At 47.2% G+C, this 23,483-nt stretch overlaps 1 protein-coding gene across 3 annotated transcripts in view; it reads right to left on the reverse strand.

The window, feature by feature from the left end:
- FBF1 (Fas binding factor 1) overlaps positions 1–23,483 on the reverse strand; it is a 206,207-nt gene that overhangs the window by 30,730 nt on the left and 151,994 nt on the right. For all 3 annotated transcript variants that reach the window (XM_069752052.1, XM_069752054.1, XM_069752053.1), the window contains 2 exons: positions 18,298–18,435; positions 339–477 (listed from right to left, as the gene is read on the reverse strand). In XM_069752052.1, the coding sequence (XP_069608153.1) occupies positions 339–477; positions 18,298–18,435 (277 nt within the window). The remainder of the gene's footprint in view (positions 1–338; positions 478–18,297; positions 18,436–23,483) is intronic.

The following is a 23,483-nucleotide window of genomic DNA, read 5'->3' on the forward strand; positions in this document are numbered from 1 at the left end:
GCGACCACACAACGACTTACCAACGATCACGGCCAGGTCGTATCGCTGGTCGTGATCGTTGGTAAGTTGTTTAGTGTAACGGTACCTTTACACATAAAATGAACTGTATCAGAAAGGCTAAGCTACAGCATGTGCACAGAGCAGTGTACAGACCCCAAAGCCTTTTTTTTTAGCTCGTGACCATTCTATGCAAATGCTCATGCAGGAGCTAGGCAATTTTGAAACGTCTTCTAGCAATCATTGCAGGTGTCAGGACTTAAAGTCCCTCTCCCCTCAACAATCTGAAATATGTTTAAGCGCCTGTAACATATAAAAGAAACTTGCAAAATTGTACTCACCATTCAAAAGAAGTGATGTAGACAGTGGATGTATCTGCTGTGGCTCCAGGTCTCTGTTAGAAACCAGTAAAGGTGCTGTGGGCAGCCCCTGTCTAAGCTGTTCTAATTGCCTCCTCTGATGAGCCAGATTTATATGTTCCTGTAAACAACATGCACAGGAAGATTACACATTTACAAAAAACACAATAAATCCTTTACTACAAGTTTATGAAAATGATCCAGTGTGACTTATATTGCAATAAAAAACATGATGTGTCCATATTTTTTATTTTATCTTGAATGGAAAACCCAATACATGATACATACAGCAATTGCTAAAACTGTTGTCATCCTTGAAATTGTTCCAGAAAATGAAATATTTCTTCCAGAAAATGATTGCAATTACACTTGTTTTGTTATAAAAGAAAAAGTTATAAAGGCACATTGGACATAATTTTATATAAAACACCAAAAATGGGCTAGACAAAAATATGGTCACTTCTCCAAAATCATGGGTAAACTTTGTTTCAAGCAGATGATGTTCATTCAAACTCACCTGTGGCAAGTAACAGGTGTGGGCAATATGAAAGTCACACCTGAAACCAGATAAAAAGGGAGATGTTGACGCAATCTTTGCATTGTGTATCTGTGTGAGCAACACTAAGCATGGGGAACACACATATGAGTAGACAACTGTCTGAGGACTAGAGAACCAAAACTGTTGAACAATATCAACAATCTCAAGGATACAAGTCCATCTCCAGAGAGCTTGATGTTCCTTTGTCCATGGTGTGTAATATACTCAAGAAGTTTACAACCGATGGCACTGTAGCTAATCTCCTTGGACATGGAAAGCAGAGAAACATTGATGAAAAGGTTGCATTGCAGGATAGTGCGGATGTTGGATAAGCAGGCCCAATCAAGTTCCAAAAAAAATCAAGATGTTCTGCAGGCTCAGGGTACATCAGTGTCAGCACAAACTCCATCGATATTTGAGTGAAATTAACCGCTGTGGCAGGGGGATCCAGGAAAACCCCACTGCTGACACAAACATAAAAAAGCTAGACTGCAATTTGCCAAAATGTATGTAAGCCAAAATCCTAGGAATGCGTCCTGTGGACAGATGAGACCAAGATAGAGTATTTTGGTAAAACACATCATTCAATTGTTTGCCAAAAACAGAATGAGGCCTACAAAAGTACCTATCATCAAATATGCTGGAAGTTCAAAAAGCGTCCACCACCTAATTTCTCGATTGATCTGCGGAGACAGGTGGCACAGATGATCGAGAGAGAAAAGATTCCTGTTCCAGACCGACAGAAGCGGAATCTGCAGAGGATGGAAGTGTAGCAGGACATAGGGAACAGCTTCCATCGCTTGCACCATCCCACCAAGGACCTGCCTCCCGAAACAGAACAAAAGAGGAAATGGGCAACAAAGTGCCCAGGCTCCTTGTTGAAGGGCTAGGAAATTACCCTGAGGGCGAAGTACCAACCCTCGTGAGGTGTCCAAGTTCATCCCTAAAAGAGATATGTGCTGAGTCAAGACTGGTGAAGACTTGTTGAAGTTTATCAGCCAACCCAGAAGAGAAAGTGTATCCAAGGTTATACGGACACACTCCGTGCAGTTGCAGCGCCCCAGAGTCCTGGTTGTTGCAGTAATGTTATTCTTCCACCAGGGGGAGTGATATTACGTCTGATGGCACTAAAGGAGTTCACCCTGCCAGGTATCACAAACTATACACTACACTTCACACTCCAGTCCACCAGGGGGAGCAAAAGTTCTATCTACTAGGCCACTCCTCACATTAGGGTAAAACTGGTGGGTTGGATAGAAAGTTAGGGAGACGCTGCCTGGGCTTCACCCAGGGAGTTCCTGTCAGGCAGACAGCGGGAAAGGAGCAACACCACAAAGCTGCAGACAGAGGGCCCCAGACAGGGGTGGGATCCTGTCAGAAGCCTAGACAGAAAGACACGGAGCTGCGCCTGCCCCACGTGCGGCAGCATCCTAAGAAAGGATACAAAGAGAATTGTATTGTAGAAAGTGAGAAAGGAAGTCATAGCACAAGGAGAAGAAAACCAGAAGGAGTTCTGCCCTGAGAGAGGCTGCCTCCTTCTGAGGCGTGTAGCCGGTGGCCGGAACACCGAGGGAGTAATAGACTCTACGCTTTACTTCAGAGACCGGCAGGACAGTCAATTCCAAGTTGGATGCCCGACCTTAATGTGAATTCAGCAGGAAAAAAGAAAGAAACCAGAACGTATCGTTCCTAATCACGTCTGACCACTTTTAACTAACAACCCAGCATAGCCAGCCACTAGACTCTAAAACTTAACATTTAATATGTATACCTCTAAAATTATGTGTACTTTAAAAACAATTTGGTGCTCATGTTTAAACGTGCACTAGACAAGAAAAATGGCATGATCTCACCCAATTGCTGTCTCTCTTCTTGTTGTAGATTCTTGTGCTTATTGAGAGCACGGCATGGGATGGAGACCAATAAACCTTTTCCAATGGGGGGGAGAAGAAAAGAAAAAAAAAAAAAAAAAATATATAGGTAGGTGGGGGGGAAGGGTTTAAAGCTATCTTCCCTGTCGTGCCCCGTGTATAAGACTCCCGCCCTAACAAGGGCAGTCCCCAAGTTTGAGCCTACTTAATGAAGCCCTTTGGTTAGTATAACCACCCTGGATGATATGTCCTCTTTCTCTTCCCAACGCGTTTCCCTCCCCGTTACGGGGGTTCATCAGGGGAATAAAATGTCCAGGTTAAATGTCCAGGTTAATGGAGGTATTCTGCAGTGGCAGACATAACCTCATTCAGCGGCGTCCTCCATGTGAGGATAAGGCAGTCCCTCTCTTGTCCAATCTGGTTATCATTAAATAAGGGAGGGGGAGGCACCTAGATTCCAATCTGTCATCACTTCCTTTCAACTTGTGTCAATCATACACTTAGTTCAAATGTTTCAAACCTATCAAAAAGATCTAATATTGCATTCAGAATAGTTTTTCAGTACTTTAAGCGATCTATAAATACTCTTTAATTGGTTTCAAGGCCCTTTTTACCATTGAGCGTCCCTCAATAACACCTCTGTGCAATGGTGCATTTGCGCTCATACACTTAGTTCAGATGTTTCAACACCTATCAAAAAGATCTGATATTGTGTTCAGAGTAGTTTATCCAGTATTTTAAATGGTTTCAAGGCCCTTTTTACCATTGAGCGTCCCTCAATAACACCTCTGTGCAATGGTGCATTTGCGCTCACACACTTAGTTCAGATGTTTCAGCACCTATCAAAAAGATCTGATATTGTATTCAGAATAGTGTTAGGAATACTCTTTAATTGGTTTCAAGGCCCTTTTTACCATTGAGCGTCCCTCAATAACACCTCTGTGCAATGGTGCATTTGCGCTCATACACTTAGTTCAGATGTTTCAGCACCTATCAAAAAGATCTGATATTGTGTTCAGAATAGTGTTAGGAATACTCTTTAATTGGTTTCAAGGCCCTTTTTACCATTGAGCGTCCCTCAATAACACCTCTGTGCAATGGTGCATTTGCGCTCACACACTTAGTTCAGATGTTTCAGCACCTATCAAAAAGATCTGATATTGTATTCAGAATAGTGTTAGGAATACTCTTTAATTGGTTTCAAGGCCCTTTTTACCATTGAGCGTCCCTCAATAACACCTCTGTGCAATGGTGCATTTGCGCTCATACACTTAGTTCAGATGTTTCAGCACCTATCAAAAAGATCTGATATTGTGTTCAGAATAGTGTTAGGAATACTCTTTAATTGGTTTCAAGGCCCTTTTTACCATTGAGCGTCCCTCAATAACACCTCTGTGCAATGGTGCATTTGCGCTCATACACTTAGTTCAGATGTTTCAGCACCTATCAAAAAGATCTGATATTGTGTTCAGAATAGTGTTAGGAATACTCTTTAATTGGTTTCAAGGCCCTTTTTACCATTGAGCGTCCCTCAATAACACCTCTGTGCAATGGTGCATTTGCGCTAATATACTTAGTTCAAATGTTTCAACACCTATCAAAAAGATCAGAATAGTGTTAGGAATACTCTTTAATTGGTTTCAAGGCCCTTTTTACCACTGAGCGTCCCTCAATAACACCTCTGTGCAATGGTGCATTTGCGCTCATACACTTAGTTCAGATGTTTCAACACCTATCACAAAGATCTGATATTGTGTTCAGAATAGTTTATCCGGTATTTTAAATGGTTTCAAGGCCCTTTTTACCATTGAGCGTCCCTCAATAACAACTCTGTGCAATAGTGCATCTGCGCATGTTCCCTTAAGCTGGCGGCTCCTTAATCCTATCCTGGATATCCCAGGCTATTGCATTATCTTTGCGCTCTTAGGGCGACTTGGTACATGTTCCCATTGTACTTTGTCACCAATGTCCCCCGTTCCTTTTTATGTGCCTAGATATACATATCCGTGTATTAGAGCCACCGCACATACATACTCTTAGCCTATTCGGCTCCTCTATCACCTGACCTCAGGTCCTGGTCGGTGTTATCTGAATGCGCTTACCGGCACATGCGCCCCTCAATTAATCAGCTAGTTTATGAGCGCAGTTCCTAGTTCGTCTTCTGCGCCGGCCATCTCTTGCGCCTACGTTTTATCCTTTACCCTGTAACATTAAGACTCCTCAACAGGGAGAAAGGTACATAATTTGGGATCTATATGCGCTCTACATAGTACTTACTACGCTTTTAATTATTTAAGTAGACTGAGTCCCTACACTAGAGACACAGTAGAAGTCTCGGTACTCTGATTTCCCTACTCTGACATGCAATATCATTTTATAGTCATTTCTATATCATATTCTTGTACCTCCCTTATCCCAAGTATACATATATACATGATCCTTTCACCTTGTAGCGTGGCTGTTCACACACTAAGTGTGTGAGCGCAAATGCACCATTGCGCACCATTGCACAGAGGTGTTATTGAGGGACGCTCAATGGTAAAAAGGGCCTTGAAACCAATTAAAGAGTATTCCTAACACTATTCTGAACACAATATCAGATCTTTTTGATAGGTGCTGAAACATCTGAACTAAGTGTATGAGCGCAAATGCACCATTGCACAGAGGTGTTATTGAGGGACGCTCAATGGTAAAAAGGGCCTTGAAACCAATTAAAGAGTATTCCTAACACTATTCTGAATACAATATCAGATCTTTTTGATAGGTGCTGAAACATCTGAACTAAGTGTGTGAGCGCAAATGCACCATTGCACAGAGGTGTTATTGAGGGACGCTCAATGGTAAAAAGGGCCTTGAAACCATTTAAAATACTGGATAAACTACTCTGAACACAATATCAGATCTTTTTGATAGGTGTTGAAACATCTGAACTAAGTGTATGAGCGCAAATGCACCATTGCACAGAGGTGTTATTGAGGGACGCTCAATGGTAAAAAGGGCCTTGAAACCAATTAAAGAGTATTTATAGATCGCTTAAAGTACTGAAAAACTATTCTGAATGCAATATTAGATCTTTTTGATAGGTTTGAAACATTTGAACTAAGTGTATGATTGACACAAGTTGAAAGGAAGTGATGACAGATTGGAATCTAGGTGCCTCCCCCTCCCTTATTTAATGATAACCAGATTGGACAAGAGAGGGACTGCCTTATCCTCACATGGAGGACGCCGCTGAATGAGGTTATGTCTGCCACTGCAGAATACCTCCATTAACCTGGACATTTAACCTGGACATTTTATTCCCCTGATGAACCCCCGTAACGGGGAGGGAAACGCGTTGGGAAGAGAAAGAGGACATATCATCCAGGGTGGTTATACTAACCAAAGGGCTTCATTAAGTAGGCTCAAACTTGGGGACTGCCCTTGTTAGGGCGGGAGTCTTATACACGGGGCACGACAGGGAAGATAGCTTTAAACCCTTCCCCCCCACCTACCTATATATATTTTTTTTTTTTTTTTCTTTTCTTCTCCCCCCCATTGGAAAAGGTTTATTGGTCTCCATCCCATGCCGTGCTCTCAATAAGCACAAGAATCTACAACAAGAAGAGAGACAGCAATTGGGTGAGATCATGCCATTTTTCTTGTCTAGTGCACGTTTAAACATGAGCACCAAATTGTTTTTAAAGTACACATAATTTTAGAGGTATACATATTAAATGTTAAGTTTTAGAGTCTAGTGGCTGGCTATGCTGGGTTGTTTGCCCGACCTTAATACCTAAGAAGACACGGTGGCAAATTGTGGGGGTCGGGGCGTCTCTATAAACAAGCCTCAGGCCATCAGTCATACGGGTTTGTCCTATCCACACCATCTGGGGGACAGAGAGGAAGAAATAACATCTAGAACATCTACAACAGTTGTGAGGACCTTACCAAGTTGCTCAGCAGGGAGGTACTACAACACCCAGGCGCTAGTAGGAAGGCTACTGAATTCCACCTGGATAAGGGGACTCTGGATGTGCCTTCTGACCGGCCGGACTCTGCCTACCCTGTGGTCTGGTGCCCTGGACTGTGGATGTTGAAGCCTTCAGTAAAGGTAAAGAGACTGCAACCTTGTGTCTTCGTTATTCCCTGCGCCTTACAACATCCACCATCTACCAACTACACTCTGGGAAGCCCTGGGGACGTACTTCACCTGTGGGAAGGTATACCATCTAGCTGCCATAACATCACCCCAGCGGACCCCTAAGCAGCTTCGGTCACCCTGACCAAATACCACAGGTGGCGTCACGAACACTATCCCTTTAAAGACCTTGCCCATATATAAACTCTTTTACTGGACACCCCTGAGGGCCATGGACCGGGTCAGCCACCGTGACATCCCCCCGAACTGAAGGACCCAGTGCCGAGTACCCCATTGCCCTACACTGGGGGCGATCCACAGTCCTGAGAGAAAAGCCCTTTGATCAAAAAGGTCATCCAGGTATGGAAGGACGACCACGCCCCGAGAGTGCAGAATGGACATGATGGCCGCCACAACCTTGTGAACACTCTGGGAGCAGTGGCAAATCAGAAGGACTGTAAAATTGAAAAAGTTCCCCCACTAACAGCGAAACGCAGGAAGCTTTGGAGTAACTTGGGCCTACTATTTAGTGACGGAGGTATTGAAGAAAACTCTAACCTAAATCCAGAAGACACTAGGTCTCTGACCCATTCTTCCTGAACAACGGAAAGTCGGTTATGACGAAATAGAAGTAGACATCGGCCCAGCCTGCTGTAGTCGACTAGATAAGACATAGATTCATTTGGCCTAAAATCTGTGGGACTTGAGTTGGTTTTAACCCCTTAATGACCAGAGCTTTTTTGGGTTTTGCATTTTCATTTTTAGCTCTCCTCCTTCCCAGAGCCATAACTTTTTTATTTTTCCGTCAATATGGCCATGTGAGGGCTTAGTTTTTGCAGGACGAGTTTTACTTTTGAACGACACTGTTGGTTTTACCATGTCGTGTATTAGAAAACGGCAAAAAAATTCTAGGTGCGATGAAATTGCAAAAAAAAAGTGCAATCCCACACTGTTTTTTTGTTTGTCTTTTTTTGCTAGATTCACTAAATGCTAAGGGTATGTGCACACGATGCGGATTTGCTGCGGATCCGCAGCGGATTTTTCCGTGCAGAAACGCTGCAGATCTGCACTGTGATGTACAGTACAATGTTATTAAATGGGGGGAAAAAAAGCTGTGCAGATGGTGCGGAAAAATCAGTGCGGAATTACTGCGGATTTTAAAGAAGTGCATGTCATTTCTTTTGTGCGGATCTGCAGCGTTTCTGCACCTCTCCATGTTAAAATTCCACAGTGGCAAAATCCGCCTCAATTCCACATAAAAACTGCACAAAAACCGCGGCTGCGGATTCTGTCAGGAGATGCGGATTTTGTGCAGAAAATTCTGCACCTCTTTTCCTACGTGTGCACATAGCCTAAAACTGACCTGCCATTATGACTCTTCAGGTCATAACGAGTTCATGGACACCAAATATGTCTAGGTTATTATTATTATTTTTTTTATCTAAGTGGTGAAAAAAAATTCCAAAGTTTGCTAAATAAAGAAAAAAAAAATTGCGCTTTTCTGATACCCGTAGCGTCTCCAATTTTGGTGATCTTGGGTTGGGTGAGGGCTTATGTTTTGCGTGCCGAGCTGATGTTTTTAATGATGCTGTCAGGGATCCCGGGTGTAACTACTGCCGGGAGGCTACTCGCCACAGTAAGGGAGCCCAGAGCAGAACGGCGGAGAACTCACTGGGTAGCAAGCAGGACCTGACCCATGTGACAGAGGGGGAGTGGCCAGGGGCGGAGCCCGGCACCGGGGTGCAAAGGAGGCAAACGGTGCCTGAGAGTAGTCAAACGTGTCGTGGTCAATAACTAGGAGTTAAGCGAGGTACTGGACGGTGAGATAGAAGCATAGTCTGGTGGAAGCCATAGGTCAGAAAGCCGAGTAAGCGAAAGACTAGAAACACAAAGCAGAGAAGCCGAGAAAATCAAAAGGACCAGATCGAGCACGGAGAGCAAACAAACACAGTATGCACTCCCACACCAGGGGGTCAGACACAGCCAGAACAAAAGTATAACTGACAGAGAATCCTAGTCCAGTGTGGATATAAATATCCTTTACAGATCCAAAAGGAGGCCACAACAATTAACCCTTAGAGGGCAGGGCATTAACCCTGTCTAAACCATGACAGATACCATTTCGGTGCTGATATGTTCTTTTGATCGCCCGTTATTGCATTTTAATGCAATGTCGCGACGACCAAAAAAAGTAATTCTGGCGTTTTTCTTTTTTTTTTCGCTACGCCGTTTAGCGATCAGGTTAATCCTTTTTTTATTGATAGATCGGGCGATTCTGAATGCGGCAATAGTTTGACAGTGGCATTTAACTAGTTAATAGGCGCGGTTGGATCGTAATTCTGCCCGCGCTTATTGCGGGCACATGTCAGTTGTTCAAAACTGCTGACATGTCCTGCCTTTGATGCGAGCTCACCCCCGGAGCCTGCATCAAAGCAGGTGTTCTGCCATCGGACGTACTATTCCGTCCGATGGCAGAAAGGGGTTAAGCGAGACCTGGGCACTCCTGTTCCCACGGGGAAGCACTCCGAGCCGGAAGAGATGCCTAGTTTTTAGCTGGGGAAAGAATTTATATTTTCCTCCTGTGGCGTCAGAGATAAGCGCAGCACAGTTAGCCGAGTCTAGGGACAGGTGCAACAAATATTCCCCGTCCAAGGAGATCTGATTGGATAGTTCTGCTGCTTCCGGAGGAAGGTCACTGTCCCATATGGTCCTACTCATGGTATCGGGATTCTGTCCATTCCATCCTCAACACAGGGGAAAGAAGGGGAATCTCGCCTCTATAGTCTGCTGACCTGGGAGGCGTTTGTCCGGTCGCTCTCTGTGCTAACAAACTATGTCCTTGAATTAGTGGTTGTCCTTTTAACGAACACAGCGTGATCCGAGACAGAACTAAGGTCCTCGTCAACCTTTAACGTATGGTTAACGGCTTCAATGAGCCTGTCCACCGTCACCTGTTCGAGCTTTCTAGTCCATAAGCCAAGAGCTTAACCGTTGAGCCTTTGGCTCAAACGGCGTATCCGGTGAGTCTATGTCAAGGTGCATGTCAAATTCTGACACAGAATCGTGAATGCTAGAGGCCTGGGGTCGGACGAGGGGAGAAGGACCGTGCGCCTTCCAGACATCGCCGCTGTTCATCAGGGACGAAGGAGAGGGGGGGCGCATGGACACTGTAAATGCCTCTGGACATCCAAAAGGTTAATTCCCCGAGGATGGGTCAGGGCTGTTGGTCGGGAGCAGGATAAAAGGGTGAGATGGGCCTGGGTGCAGAGGGGGTATGTGGAAGCGACACTCCACGTTCCTGTCTGTTGCTGGTGTGGGGAGAGCGGTACCCTGAATGGATCCGTTGCCCTGGAACATCACAGGCATGCCCATAACACAAAAAAACTGGTTCAGGAGGGGGTACGTGGAGGCAACACTCTGCGTTTGGATCCGTCGCCCCTGTGTAATCTGTGTATTTTTCGCTTGAGGTCGACCCCTGCTGACCGTGAATCTCCGAGGCAGGCTGCTGAAGACCCCGGTCGATAATGGAGGTGACATAATGCACCACAATATGCCCCCTATGTGCCAATATCCACTGCTGGGAAGGGCAAATGGGGCTGATGTGTTTTCTGCAGGACCAGAGCACTTACCCAGGTACTGTTACCCGTGAGTGCTGCAGGTCCGTTGTGCCCCCTTTAAAGCGCCGCTGGGATCTGCACAGTGTTGCACCAGCATGTGAGAAGAATGTCCGGGTGGATAAAGATTGCCCCCGGGAGTTGGAGAGTCAGTCTGTGGAAGTCCTGCAGTGATCGAGTAGAGCCAAATCGGGGGGCGGGGCTACTGGAGCATCATCGCCCGGTGGACAGAGCCTTGGATTGCTCCGTGAAAAGGCCCAAGCCGGGGCCTAAATTTTTGTGGCCAGTGGGAGGACTCTTCCGGTTTGTGGCCTAGAATGGGCCGAAACCGGGGCCTAAATTTTTAGCGCCAGCCGTAACGCGACTGGGAGGAAAGGGATCATCTGCGCTCTAAGGAGCCCTCTGCATGCAACTTACCCGCGATGTGCTGTGAAGAAAACCTTCGGATGAGAACACAGAGCCCGGCTGCTGTGCCTGCAGGTCAGCTCTGCAGCGTGGATGTTGCAGGGGAGCCCTCCATCCACCATCCCTTTGTTAGGGAGATGGAGAGGGACCGTCCGACTCTTTCCATTATCGCAGTTCTATCAGTGGTGATGCAGTGAGGGCCACAGAGACGCCATAGATGTCTCTGTACATCCTGGAGGTTAACTCAGGGCTGTTGGTCCAGCCATAATAAGCCTGGCTTCAGGAGGGGGTAGAGGAGGCATAACTTGCAACAGTGCAGAACGGGGTACGTGTAGGCGTCACTCCACATTCTCATCTGTTGTTGGTTTGGGAGATCAGATCCCTGAAGGGATCCGTCGCCCCTGTAATCTTTGAAAAAGATAGTAAAAAGTAAAAATAGAAAGTAAAAAATTGTGGTCTGAAGACCAGACCCATGTGCCTCCTACGGACACTAAGCATGAACTGGTTCGGCTGGAGCCAGTGTGTGGGTGTATCCTACAGGGGAGGAGCTAAGTTTTTTGTATTCACTTAGTGTCAGCCTCTTAGTGTTGTGAATTCCGCTCTTGGGCTTCCTCCGGTGGTTGTAAGTGGCACTTTTGTGAGTTCTGCTCTTGGGCTCCCTCTTGTGGTTTCTAGTGGTATGGCTGCTCCTTGGAGTTAGCTGTCATCAGCTGCCTCCACTTATCGTCTCTTCTGCTCGGCTATTTAGGCCTGGCTCTTTCTTCAGCCAGTGCCACTTGTAAATGGTTCCTGGTTGGATTCACATCTCTTTGGAGTTCCCTGTTATCCTGACCAGTTCAGCAAAGCTAAGTTTTTGCTTGCTCTTTTCTGTCCATAGTTTGTGGACTTATCCATTCTGTACTTTCTTTGTTTGTCCAGCTTATCAGTGTGAATTTATTCTGTCTTGCAGGAAGCTCTGGGAGGCAGATTTGCCCTCCACACCTTTAGTCAGGTGTGGAGATTTTTTTGTAAACTCTGCATGGATTTTTGTAGTGTTTTATACTGACCGCACAGTATTCCATCCTGTCCTATCTATTTAGCTAGACTGGCCTCCTGTGCTCATCCTTGTTTCATTCTGTGTATGTATTTTCCCTCTCCACTCATAGTCATTATTTGTGGGGGGCTAATCTATCCTTTGGGGATTTCTCTGAGGCAAGATAGCTTTCCTGCTTCTTTCTTTAGGGGTAGTTAGCTCTTAGGCTGTGACGAGATGCCTAGGGAGAGTTAGGAGCATTCCACGGCTACTTCTAGTGTTGTGTTGAGCTTAGGGACTGCGGTCAGTACAGTTACCACTTCCTTCAGAGCTCGTTCCATGTTGCTCCTAGACCACCGTATCATAACAGTACAAGTGGCCAAAAATGAATTAAATGCATCTCAAAAGAAGGAAAATAAAGTTCAGAACCATTTTTTTTTCTGTGCTCTGGTTTGTCTTTTTTTTCCTCTTGATATCTGGGTGGTTCAGGATATATGCTTTGGCATGGATGTTCAGGGTTTGTTTTCTCGTGTGGATCAACTTGCTGCAAGAGTACAGAGTATCCAGGACTATGTTGTCCAGACTCCGGATTTAGAGCCTAGAATTCCTACTCCTGAATTGTTTTTTGGGGACAGATCCAAGTTTTTGAACTTTAAAAATAACTGCAAATTGTTTTTTGCTTTGAAACCCCGTTCTTCTGGTGATCCCATTCAGCAAGTAAAAATCATCATATCCTTGCTGCGTGGTGACCCTCAAGACTGGGCTTTTTCTCTTGAAACAGGGGATCCGGCATTATTGAATGTAGATGCATTTTTTCAAGCGCTCGGATTATTGTATGACGAACCTAATTCTGTGGATCATGCAGAAAAAACCCTGTTGGCCTTGTGTCAAGGTCAGGAAGCGGCAGAGTTATACTGCCAGAAATTTAGAAAATGTTACCGTATATATTTGAGTATAAGCCGAGATTTTCAGCCCATTTTTGGGGCTGAAAGTCCCCCTCTCGGCTTATACTCGAGTCATATACTCGGGGGTCGGCAGGTGAGGGGGAGCGGGGGATGTGTAGTTATACTTACCTGCTGCGGCGCGGTCCCTGCAGTCCCTGGCTTCCCCGGCGCTGCAGATTCTTCCTGTACTGAGTGGTCACATGGCACCGCTCATTACAGAAATGAATAGGCGGCTCCACCTCCCATAGGGGAGGAGCCGAATATTCATTGCTGTAAATGATCGGTAACTGTGACCGCTCAATTACAGGAAGAAGCTGCAGCGCCGGGGAAGCCAGGGACTGCAGGGACCGCGCCAGGAGCAGGTAAGTATACGGGGAGTGCAGCGCTGCGCTGTATTTACCTGCTCCTCGCTCCGGTGCGGCTCTGTCTGCAGTGTCTCCTGGCTGTGACGCTCAGGTTAGAGGGTGCGATGACGTAGTCAGTGCGCGCCCTCTGCTGAGCGTCAGTGCTGGAGACGGAGCCGCACGAGGAGCAGGTAAATATTGAAAGCGCTGGCATCCTGAGAAAGAGAGGTGAGTATGTGATTATTTTTTTTATTGCAGCACCAGCAGCATTCTATATGGCACAGCATTATATATGGAGCATCCATGGGGCAATAATGAACTGTGCAGAACATTATATATGGCACAGCTTTATAAGGAGCATCTATGGGGCCATAATCAATGGTGCAGAGCATTACATATGGGGCACAGCTTTATAAGGAGCATCTATGGGGCCATAATCAACGGTGCAGAGCAATATATATAGGGCACAGCTATGGGGCAATAATGAACGGTGCAGAGCACTATATGGCACAGCTATGGGGCAATAATGAACGGTGCAGAGCACTATATGGCACAGCTATGGGGCAATAATGAACGGTGCAGAGCACTATATGGCACAGCTATGAGGCAATAATGAACGGTGCAGAGCACTATATGGCACAGCTATGGGGCAATAATGAACGGTGCAGAGCACTATATGGCACAGCCATGGGGCCATAATGAACGGTATGGAGCATCTATTTTTATTTTTGAAATTCACCGGAAGCTGCTGCATTTTCCACCCTAGGCTTATACTCGAGTCAATAAGTTTTCCCAGTTTTATTGTGGCAAAATTAGGGGGGTCGGCTTATACTCGGGTCGGCTTATACTCGAGTATATACGGTACTTATTAAGTATTTTGTCTGACATATCTCTGATTTAGGGACATGAAAATTCAAAATTGGAAAATTGCTAAATTTTCGCCAAAATTCCGTTTTATTCACAAATAAACGCAAGTCATATCAAAGAAATGTCATCATTATACACTACTCCAGCCATCCCCGTCCTCTTATGCTGCCTTCTGAGGGTGATCTTTAGAGAAACAGGTGAGATACACCCAATCTTTTATTACCTGCACTGATTTCGTTGTGAGCACTTTTTAATAGTCTGTGTCATATATATGTTCTATTGGTGTGTGAAGTATTTTACCACTCATATATTAAAAGTTACGTTTTCTGGTATCCCATACGAAAAAAAAGGTGAAAGAAGCTTGTTGATGGTTATAGGAAGCGATTGATTACAGTTATTTATTCCAAAGGCCGTGCAACCATACATTAAGTTGAAGGTGACAATTTTGTCTGGGCCATTTAGGGGGTTGGGTGTCAAATGATGTCCAATTTGCCTTTTTTTTCCTCTCTTTTTTTGTTTTGTTCCAATACACACAAAGGAAATAAACATGTGTAAAACAAATCGTGTGTAATTACAATAATTATCTGGGAGAAATAGAGGGATTTTTTTGGTACTTACCGTAAAATCTCTTTCTTGGAGCCTTCATTGGAGAACACAGATAACCGTGGGTGTATGCTGCTGCTGCTAGGAGGCTGACACTATGCAAAAAAGGAAAAAGAGTAGCTGCTCCCTGGCAGCATACACCCACCGACAGGCACCAAGCACCTCAGTTGGTGTAAAAAGCAGTAGGAGAACTCAGAATGCATAAATACCAACTAAACCAGGGCGCTCAAGCCCCAAACACGGTACAAGAACAAATAAGCAGGGAGGGTGTTGTGTCCCCCAATGAAGGCTTCAAGAAAGAGATTTTACGGCAAGTACCAAAAAATCCCTCTTTCTTTATCGCTTCATTGGGGGATACAGATAACCGTGGGACATCCAAAAGCAGTCGCAGAAAAGGGTGGGTAAAAAAAGACTAAGAGAAGGGCTCAGGTCGGCCGGTGTGCAACCGCCGCCTGCAGTACCTTCCTACCAAAACCTGCATCAGACGAGGCCTGTGTATGGACCCGATAGAACCTCGTAAAAGTGTGCAAAGACGAACAGCCCAAGAAGCTCCGACAGCTCTGGTGGAGTGGGCCCGCACCCAGGGAGGGGGCCGTGTCTCATGAACATGGTAGGATTCCATTATCGCTGATCGAATCCAGCGAGAGATCATGGATTTGGACGCTTGAAGGCCTTTCCAGCGACCCTCAGAGATGACAGAGAATCGGATTAGCGAAAGGGGGCAGTTCTAGAAAGACAGACCCGAATGGCCCTGACCATGTCCAGTTTGTGAAGAGACTTCTCCAGGGGATGAACCGAGGAAGGGCAAAATGAGGGAAGGACGATGTCCTCATTGATGTGGAAAGAAGATACCACCTTGGGAAGGAACGCAGGGACAGGTCAGAGAACTACCTTGTCCTGAGGAAGAATCAGAAACGGGGAACGGCAGGATAAGGCTGCCAACTCGGAGACCCTCCTGATTGATGTGATAGCAATGAGGAAGGCCACCTTCCAAGAGAGAAGGGAAAAAGAAACATCCTGAAGAGGTTTGAAGGGAGCAGCCTGAAGAGCACCGAGAACCAGGTTGAGATCCCAAGGTTCCAAAGGGGAACGGAAGGGAGGAGCAAGATGCGCAACTCCCTGGAGGAAGGTCTTTACCTGAGAAATGGAAGACAAGTCCCTTTGGAAAAGAATGGACAAAGCGGAGACTTGGCCCTTTAGGGTACTGAGGGACAGTTCCGAATCGAGACCTGACTGAAGGAAGCCAAGAAAGTCCGGAAGGGAAAAGGACATAGGAAAAACCTGGTTGTTTCACACCACCGGAAAAAGGCCTTCCAGTACCTGTGGTAAATGCGAGAAGAAGCCGGCTTTCTGGCTTTGATCATGGTCTCTATGACCTGTTGAGAAAAACTGGACTCCCTTAGGACCGTGGCCTCAACGGCCATGCCGTTAAACTCAGAGACTGAGAACTCCCTGTGAGAGAAGGTTTGGGCGTCTCCAAGGGGTATCGGGCGAGCATGTTCACGAGTTCCACGTACCAAGGTCATCTTGCCCAGTCTGGCGCTATCAGGATAACTGGAATTCCCTCCAACTTTATCTTCTTTACTACCCTTGGGATCAAGGGAAGAAGGGGGAACAGGTAAGAAAACTGAAACTGGGACCACGGCATTACCAGAGCATCGTGGCCGATGTCCAGAGGGTCCCGGGATCTGGCTACAAACTGAGGTACCTTGTGGTTCATCCGAGACGCCATAAGGTCGACGTCCGGAGTGCCCCAGCAATGACAACTTTGATCGAAGACTGAGGGATGGAGAGACCACTCGCCCGCTGCCAGACCTTGGTGGCTGAGGAAATCGGCTGCCCAATTTTCGAACCCCGGGATGTGAACGGCTGATATGGCCGGAACGTGACGTTCCGCCCACTTTAGAATTTTTGCAGTTTCCGCCATCACCTGACTGCTGCGAGTCCCGCCATGGTGGTTCAAGTACGCCACGGCCGTGGCGTGGTCCGATTGAATGCAGACGGGACGGCCGGTCAGGAGAGACTGCCAGTGGCATAGGGCAAGGAAGATTGCTCTGATCTCCAGGAGATTGATAGGAAGAAGAGCCCCCTGGGCGGTCCAGCGGCCCTGCGCTGTGTGTTGTCAGAAGACTGCTCCCCATCCGAGTAGGCTGGCATCGGTGGTGATGACCTGCCACCGAAGGGGAAAGAAGGACCTCCCTCTCAGGACTGAAGAGGACAGAGTCCACCAGGTTTGAGACTGCCGTACCTGGAGAGGAAGACGAACAGTACGGTCCAAAGAGATCGCGGACCTGTTCCAAGCGGACAGAAGAAACAGCTGGAGAGGGCGAGTGTGGAACTGGGCGAAGGGTACGGCCTCCCAGACAGAACCGTAGTGAGCGGGGAGCTGGGTGTTTTAGAGATCGGACTGCTTTGCAGAGAACGGTGAACTTGTCCTTCGGGAGAAAGACCCGAGCCAAGTTCATGTTGAATTTCATGCTCAGGAAGGACAGGCACTGGGAAGGAATCAGAGAGGACTTGTCTCAGTTGATGATCCAGCCGAGACGAGTCAGAGTGTCCAGAGAGATTTGGAGACTTCGAGCAGTCTTGATGGGATGATCCCTTGATCAACAGGTCATCCAGGTAAGGGATAAATAGAATCCCCCTGGAACGAAGGATGGCCATGACCGTCGCCCTCCACATGTCATGAGGATCATCCAGGGGCCCATGAAAAGGAGGGTCGCTGGATCACAGATCCTTCATCCAGAAGACGGCATCAACCCCCTAAACGAAGGGGGGAGGTCACCGCTGGTGACAACCATCTTCCTCTCAGCCCTCTCCGAGGAGAGGGGTGAGGGGGACATTTGGCCACGACAGCCACCATTTCGACCATGGAGCACCTGTGAAGGTGACAGGGGATAAAGTCCTGCCAGCGGCCTGAGAGATGCGATATGGGTGACACTACACTGCTCACTCAGCCGCCTCTCTTGGTAAGGCAGAGTGAAAATAACACCCTGATTCCCTGGATTGCAGTATCTGAAAAACAAAGAAGCAAGTTACAAAAAGCAACAAACCTGTAAGGAAACAAAGGTTAGCTGCGGATCTGAACATCCAGGTCCGTCTCCTACAGACACTAAGCACAAACTGAGGTGCTTGGTGCCTGTCGGTGGGTGTATACTGCTAGGGAGGAGTTACTCTTTTTCCTTTTTTGCATAGTGTCAGCCTCCTAGCAGCAGCAGCATACACCCACGGTTATCTGTGTCCCCCAATGAAGAAATAAAGAAACTTCATTTTCTGGAACAATTTCAAGGTTGCCAACATTTTCGACCATGACTGTAAATCTCCTATTACAGAACTTGGATATCAAGATTATAACACCCAACATGCTCTAGAATAGACTATCCAGCAATTGTTCCGGCAACTCATTATCCTTAAATCAAAAAATAAATCAAAGATTGTTAAAGCTCTTCCTAGCTATGCTAATGTCTGACATAGACCAATAGACTAAATTTGGTTTCTACACCATGCTCCTTCTACTAGAGGCCGCTTTTCCATAATGTCTAAGCCTGTGGATATTGATACTGTATGCTGCTTTATTCTCTGTAATTCATATACAGCCACTCTCTTCAATGACATTTCCTTACTTGGTGAAGATGTTCCTCCCGTTGTCTTAAATATTCCAGTTGCCCTTGAATGGATCTCAGCCTTTCCTGGTGTCCAGACTCCACCTTTCTGGCTTCACCTAAAGCTTTTTCTCCATCTTCATAACGTTGAGAGGCCAGCTATAGTAAGACAAAAGTATGAAGATGCTCACAATTGTGCACTGTCCTACTAATATGTTAAGTTACATGCTACTTTGTCACAGTGGACCTTCAGTGTTCTACTTAAAACTGGGATCACATCTTTATTGCACCCAGATTTAGACAATTTATTTTCCTTGCAGGGCCCCATTCACCCAAAATCAGCTACTGTTGTTGTGTCTTATTCTTTGGTTAATTAATAAACTACAAACAGAAGGGTTTGGATTTATACCCCTTTGAGGTTACCCATTTGTCAATTTATCTTAATATTAGCTGTACTACCCGGCTTCGCCCGGGTTAAAGGGAACCTGTCACCCCCCACCCCCCCAGGCGTTTTTAACTAAAAGAGCCACCTTGTGCAGCAGTAATGCTGCATTCTGACAAGGTGGCTCTTTTAGTTCTGGGTGCTGTAACTGCCGAAATAATCAGTTTTGTAATTTGTCCTAAATACCTTTTCTTCAGTCAAGGAGGCAGGCCTTTCCCCCCTGCTGCAGACGCTAGACAGCCGTCACTCAAATCTTGTGAATCCTGTGAATCCCAGCCCCGCAGTGTCTTCTTATTTATTCATACTACGGTGCTGGGATTCACAGGCAGGGCGTCCGCAGAGGCGCAGTCAGCTGGACTGCATATGAGGACAGATGGGCAGCGCTCACTGCGCCTGCCCAAGGCAGGAGAAAAGAGCGCAGGTGCCGGCTCATCTCAAGACAGCGGTGAGGAGGCGGCGCCCGGCGCCAAGAAGATTTGAGTGACGGCTGTGTGGCGTCTGCAGCAGGGGGAAAAGGCCTGCCTCCTTGACTGAAGAAAAGGTATTTAGGACAAATTACAAAACTGATTATTTCGGCAGTTACAGCACCCAGAACTAAAAGAGCCACCATGTCAGAATGCAGCATTACTGCTGCACAAGGTGGCTCTTTTAGTTAAAAACGCCTGGGGAGGGGTGACAGGTTCCCTTTAATAACTGCTGTGTACTCACCGTAAAATCCTTTTCTCCGAGCCACTCATTGGGGGACACAGAACCATGGGTGTAATGCTGCTGTCACTAGGAGGCTGACACTAAGTTGAGACAAAAAAAGTTAGCTCCTCCCCTGCAGTATACACCCTCATGCTGGCTTCCAGAGACCCAGTTCAGTGTAAAAGCAGTAGGAGATTATTAACAACATATAACATAACAATATTAGAGTACAACATGACAGAGTAAGCAAAGAGCCAAAAAGAAAACAAGCTATAAGGCTAACAGGGTGGAAGCTGTGTCCCCCAATGAGTGGCTCGGAGAAAAGGATTTTACTGTGAGTACACAAAAATCTCTATTGCTCCTTCACCACATTGGGGGACACAGAACCATGGGACGTCCCAAAGCAGTCCCTGGGTGGGGAACAATATAACCCAATAACTCCGTGTACCAACTGACTATAAATGCGCAACAGCTGCTTGCAGAACACGTCTGCCAAGGGCCGCATCCGCAGAAAATTGAGTGTGGACATTGTATTGCTTCGTGAAGATATGCAGGCTGGGCCATGTTGCGGCCTTGAAAACCTGCTCTGCCGACGCCTGGTGCCGAATGGCCCAGGAAGCACCCACCAACCGAGTTGAGTGTGCCCTAATCCCTGCCGGGATAGCTCTGCCCCTGACCCATAAGATTCTTGAATAGCTGATCGGATCCATCTGGCTATCGTGGTTTTAGAAGCGGCTAAACCCTTTCTGTGACCCTCTGGGAGCAAGGGGGCAGTCCTAGAAACGTACCTCCTGAGGGCCCTTACCACGTCCAAGGTGTGAAGGGCCTTTTAAACCCTATGTCTTGGCTGTGGGCAAAAGGAGGGAAGAACGATATCTTCATTAAGGTGGAAGGATGAAACCACCTTGGGAAGAAAAGACGGAGATGGACGTAGGACTACTGTATCTTGATGGAAGGAAAGGAAGGGCGCCCGGCAAGAGAGGGCGGCCAACTCTGAGACTTGCCTGATAGAGGTTACTGCCAGAAGGAAGGCGATCTTCCAGGAGAAGACAATCAGCAAGACATCTTGCAGAGGTTCAAAAAAGGACTCCTGAAGAACACTCAGAACCAAATTGAGATCCCAAGTCTCTAACGGCATTCAATAGGAGGTTACCATGTGAGAGACCCCCTGAACGAAAGTCCTGACCTGCAGGTTAGCAGCAATCCTACGTTGGAACAACACGGATAATGCCGAGATCTGACCCTTGAGAGAACTGAGCGCCAGAATGGAATCCAAACCGGACTAGAGAAATTCCAGAATGGAGGAAATAGAAAAGGCGAGAGGAGGACGTCCACGGAGCCTGCACCATGAGAAGAAGGCTTTCGAGGTGCGGTGATAAATGGGAACGGAAGACGTCTTGCGAGTGCTAATCATGGAGGCAATGACTTGCTGGGAGAAACCAGCTTGAGTTAGGATCCAGGTTTAAACAGCCACGCCGTTAAACGTAGGGCCCCTGAGTTCTGGTGGCAGATCGGCCCTTGGCGAAGCAGATCTGGGCGATCTGGTAGCCGCCAGGGAACGTCGGATACGAGTTGAACGAGCTCTGCATACCACGTTCGACGTGGCCAATCCGGGGCGACTAGGATCAAAGGAACCCCCTCCATCTTGATTTTCCGGATTACCTTCGGTAGTAAAGGAAGCGGAGGAAACACGTACGGGAGATGGAACTGATGCCATGGGAATATCAGTGCGTCCACCCCGATGGCTTGAGGATCCCGAGAACACGCTACGAAGTTGGAAACCTTTGTGTTCAATCTGGACGCCATCAAATCCACATCCGGAGTCCCCCAGCGAAGACAAATCTGCTGGAAGACCTCCGGATGGAGTTCCCACTCCTCCGAGGCGAGACCCTGATGGCTGAGGAAGTCCGCTGCCCAGTTCTTGATGCCTGGAATGTGCACTGCAGAAATGGTGGGGCGGTTGTGCTCGGCCCAATGGAGAATATGAGAGACTTCCCGCATTGCTGCCCTGCTGCGGGTACCCCACTGATGGTTTACATAAGCCACAGCTGTGACGTTGTCTGATTGAACTCGAATTGGGTGACCCGCAAGGAGGAAGTGGAAATGTCTCAGGGCAAATCTGATAGCTCGAATCTCCAAGATGTTTATCGGAAGTCTCGACTCTCGAATCGTCCAACGTCCCTGGGCAGTGTGGTGGCAAAATACCGCTCCCCAACTGAGGAGACTGGCGTCGGTAGTTACCACCAGCCAGTGAATTGGGAGAAAAGACCTTCCCTGGCTGAGAGATGACTCCAAAGTCCACCATTTGAGCACTTGCCTGATCCGCGGGGACAGAGGACATGGCCGATCGAGGCATAGGGACTCCTGTCCCAATTGTCCAGTAGAGCCTACTGTAAGGGGCAGAGATGCAGTTGGGCAAAGGGAACCGCTTCCATTGCGGCCACCATTTTCCCCAGGATCCTCATGGCAAAACAAATGGAATGAGGGAAGGGACGACAAAGTGTCCGGGTTCCCTGTTGAAGCGCTTGGGCCTTGGACCGAGGAAGTAGGACCAGCCCCTTGGACATGTCCAGGATCATGTCTAGGAAGGAGATTCGTCAGGATGGAACTGGAGAGGACTTGTCTAAGTTGATTAGCCAGCCCAGGCGTGAAAGGGTATCCAAGGTAATGCGGACGCTTGCTTCGCAGGCCTGATAGATGACCTCCTGATCAAAGGTCCGTCCTAAGTATGGCAACACGACCACTCCTCGTGAAGGAAGAATGGCCGTGACCGCCGCCATGACCTTTGTGAATACCCTGGGCGTGGTGGCAAGGCCGAAGGGTAAGGCTGTGAATTGAAAATAGTCCTCTTGGATGGCAAAACACAGGAACCTTTGATGTGGCGGGAAGACTGGGATATGGAGGTAAGCATCTTTGATGTCTATTGATGCTAAAAATTCTCCTCTCTCCATTGAGGAGATAACTGACCGGAGGGATTCCATCCTGAAATGCCAGACCTTTACATATTTGTTTAGGAGCTTTGAATCCAAAATAGGGTGCACCATCCCATCCTTTTTTGGAACGACGAAGAGGTTTGAGTAAAAACCTCTGAATCTCTCGTGTTCTGGAACCGGAACAATGACCCCGTTTTGGCAGAGAGACTCGATGGCACGATGAAACGCACGAGACTGAGCTCCTGAACTTGGAAGACGAGAGGGAAAAAACGAGCTGGAGGGGAGGCGATGAAGTCTATTTTGTAACAGGAAGACACTAGCTCTCTGACCCATTCGTCATGAATGGCGGAAAGCCAGACATGTTGAAAGAGAAGCAGGCGTCCGCCTACTTTGGTTGTGTCGACCGGAAGACTCCCCGGGTCATTGTGAAGGAAATCTGGAGGGCCTGGATCCCCTAGTTCTGGGTTGCCTAGGCTTACCTGGCCAGGACTGATTTGGCCTGTATGAGGGCCGAGAGTCTCTGTCTGTACGTGGAGAACATTCTGATCTGGACGAGGCTGTGGATGAGGACCAGAAAGGGCTACTGCGAAAGGGCCGAAAGCGAAAATGTTGCTGATGATGAAAAGCAGTTTTAGGCCTGTGCTGCGGGAGGAATATGCTTTTCCATCCTGTAGCATCGGAAATAAGCTGGTCTAGTTTTTCTCCAAACAGACGTCCGCTCTGAAAAGGCAGAGAAATCAGAGACTTTTTAGAAGATGAATCCACGCGCCACTCTCTAAGCCATAGTGCTCTTCTAATGGTGACGGCGTTTGAGGCAGTAATTGCCGCACAGTCTGCTGCGTCTAAAGACGCGTACATCACATAGTCTGCAGCCACATCGATTTGTTTGACGAGATCCGCCGCTTCAGACAGAAGAGACTGGTCCTGAATGGATTTTGCAAGGGCATCTGCCCAAAAAAACATTGCTTTTGCGACCCATGCCGCAGCGAAGGAAGGGAATAGCGAGGAACCTGAGGCCTCATACACTGAGCGAGCTATGGAATCTATTTGGAGTTCTGTGGGATTTTTAATTGAAGCACCATCAGGTACAGACAAAAGCGTTTTGGTAGCCAAACGCGATACCGGAGAATCTACTAGTGGAGGTT

The sequence above is a fragment of the Ranitomeya imitator genome, chromosome 2, assembly GCF_032444005.1.
Source record: "Ranitomeya imitator isolate aRanImi1 chromosome 2, aRanImi1.pri, whole genome shotgun sequence".
NCBI classification, from domain to species: Eukaryota; Metazoa; Chordata; class Amphibia; order Anura; family Dendrobatidae; genus Ranitomeya; species Ranitomeya imitator.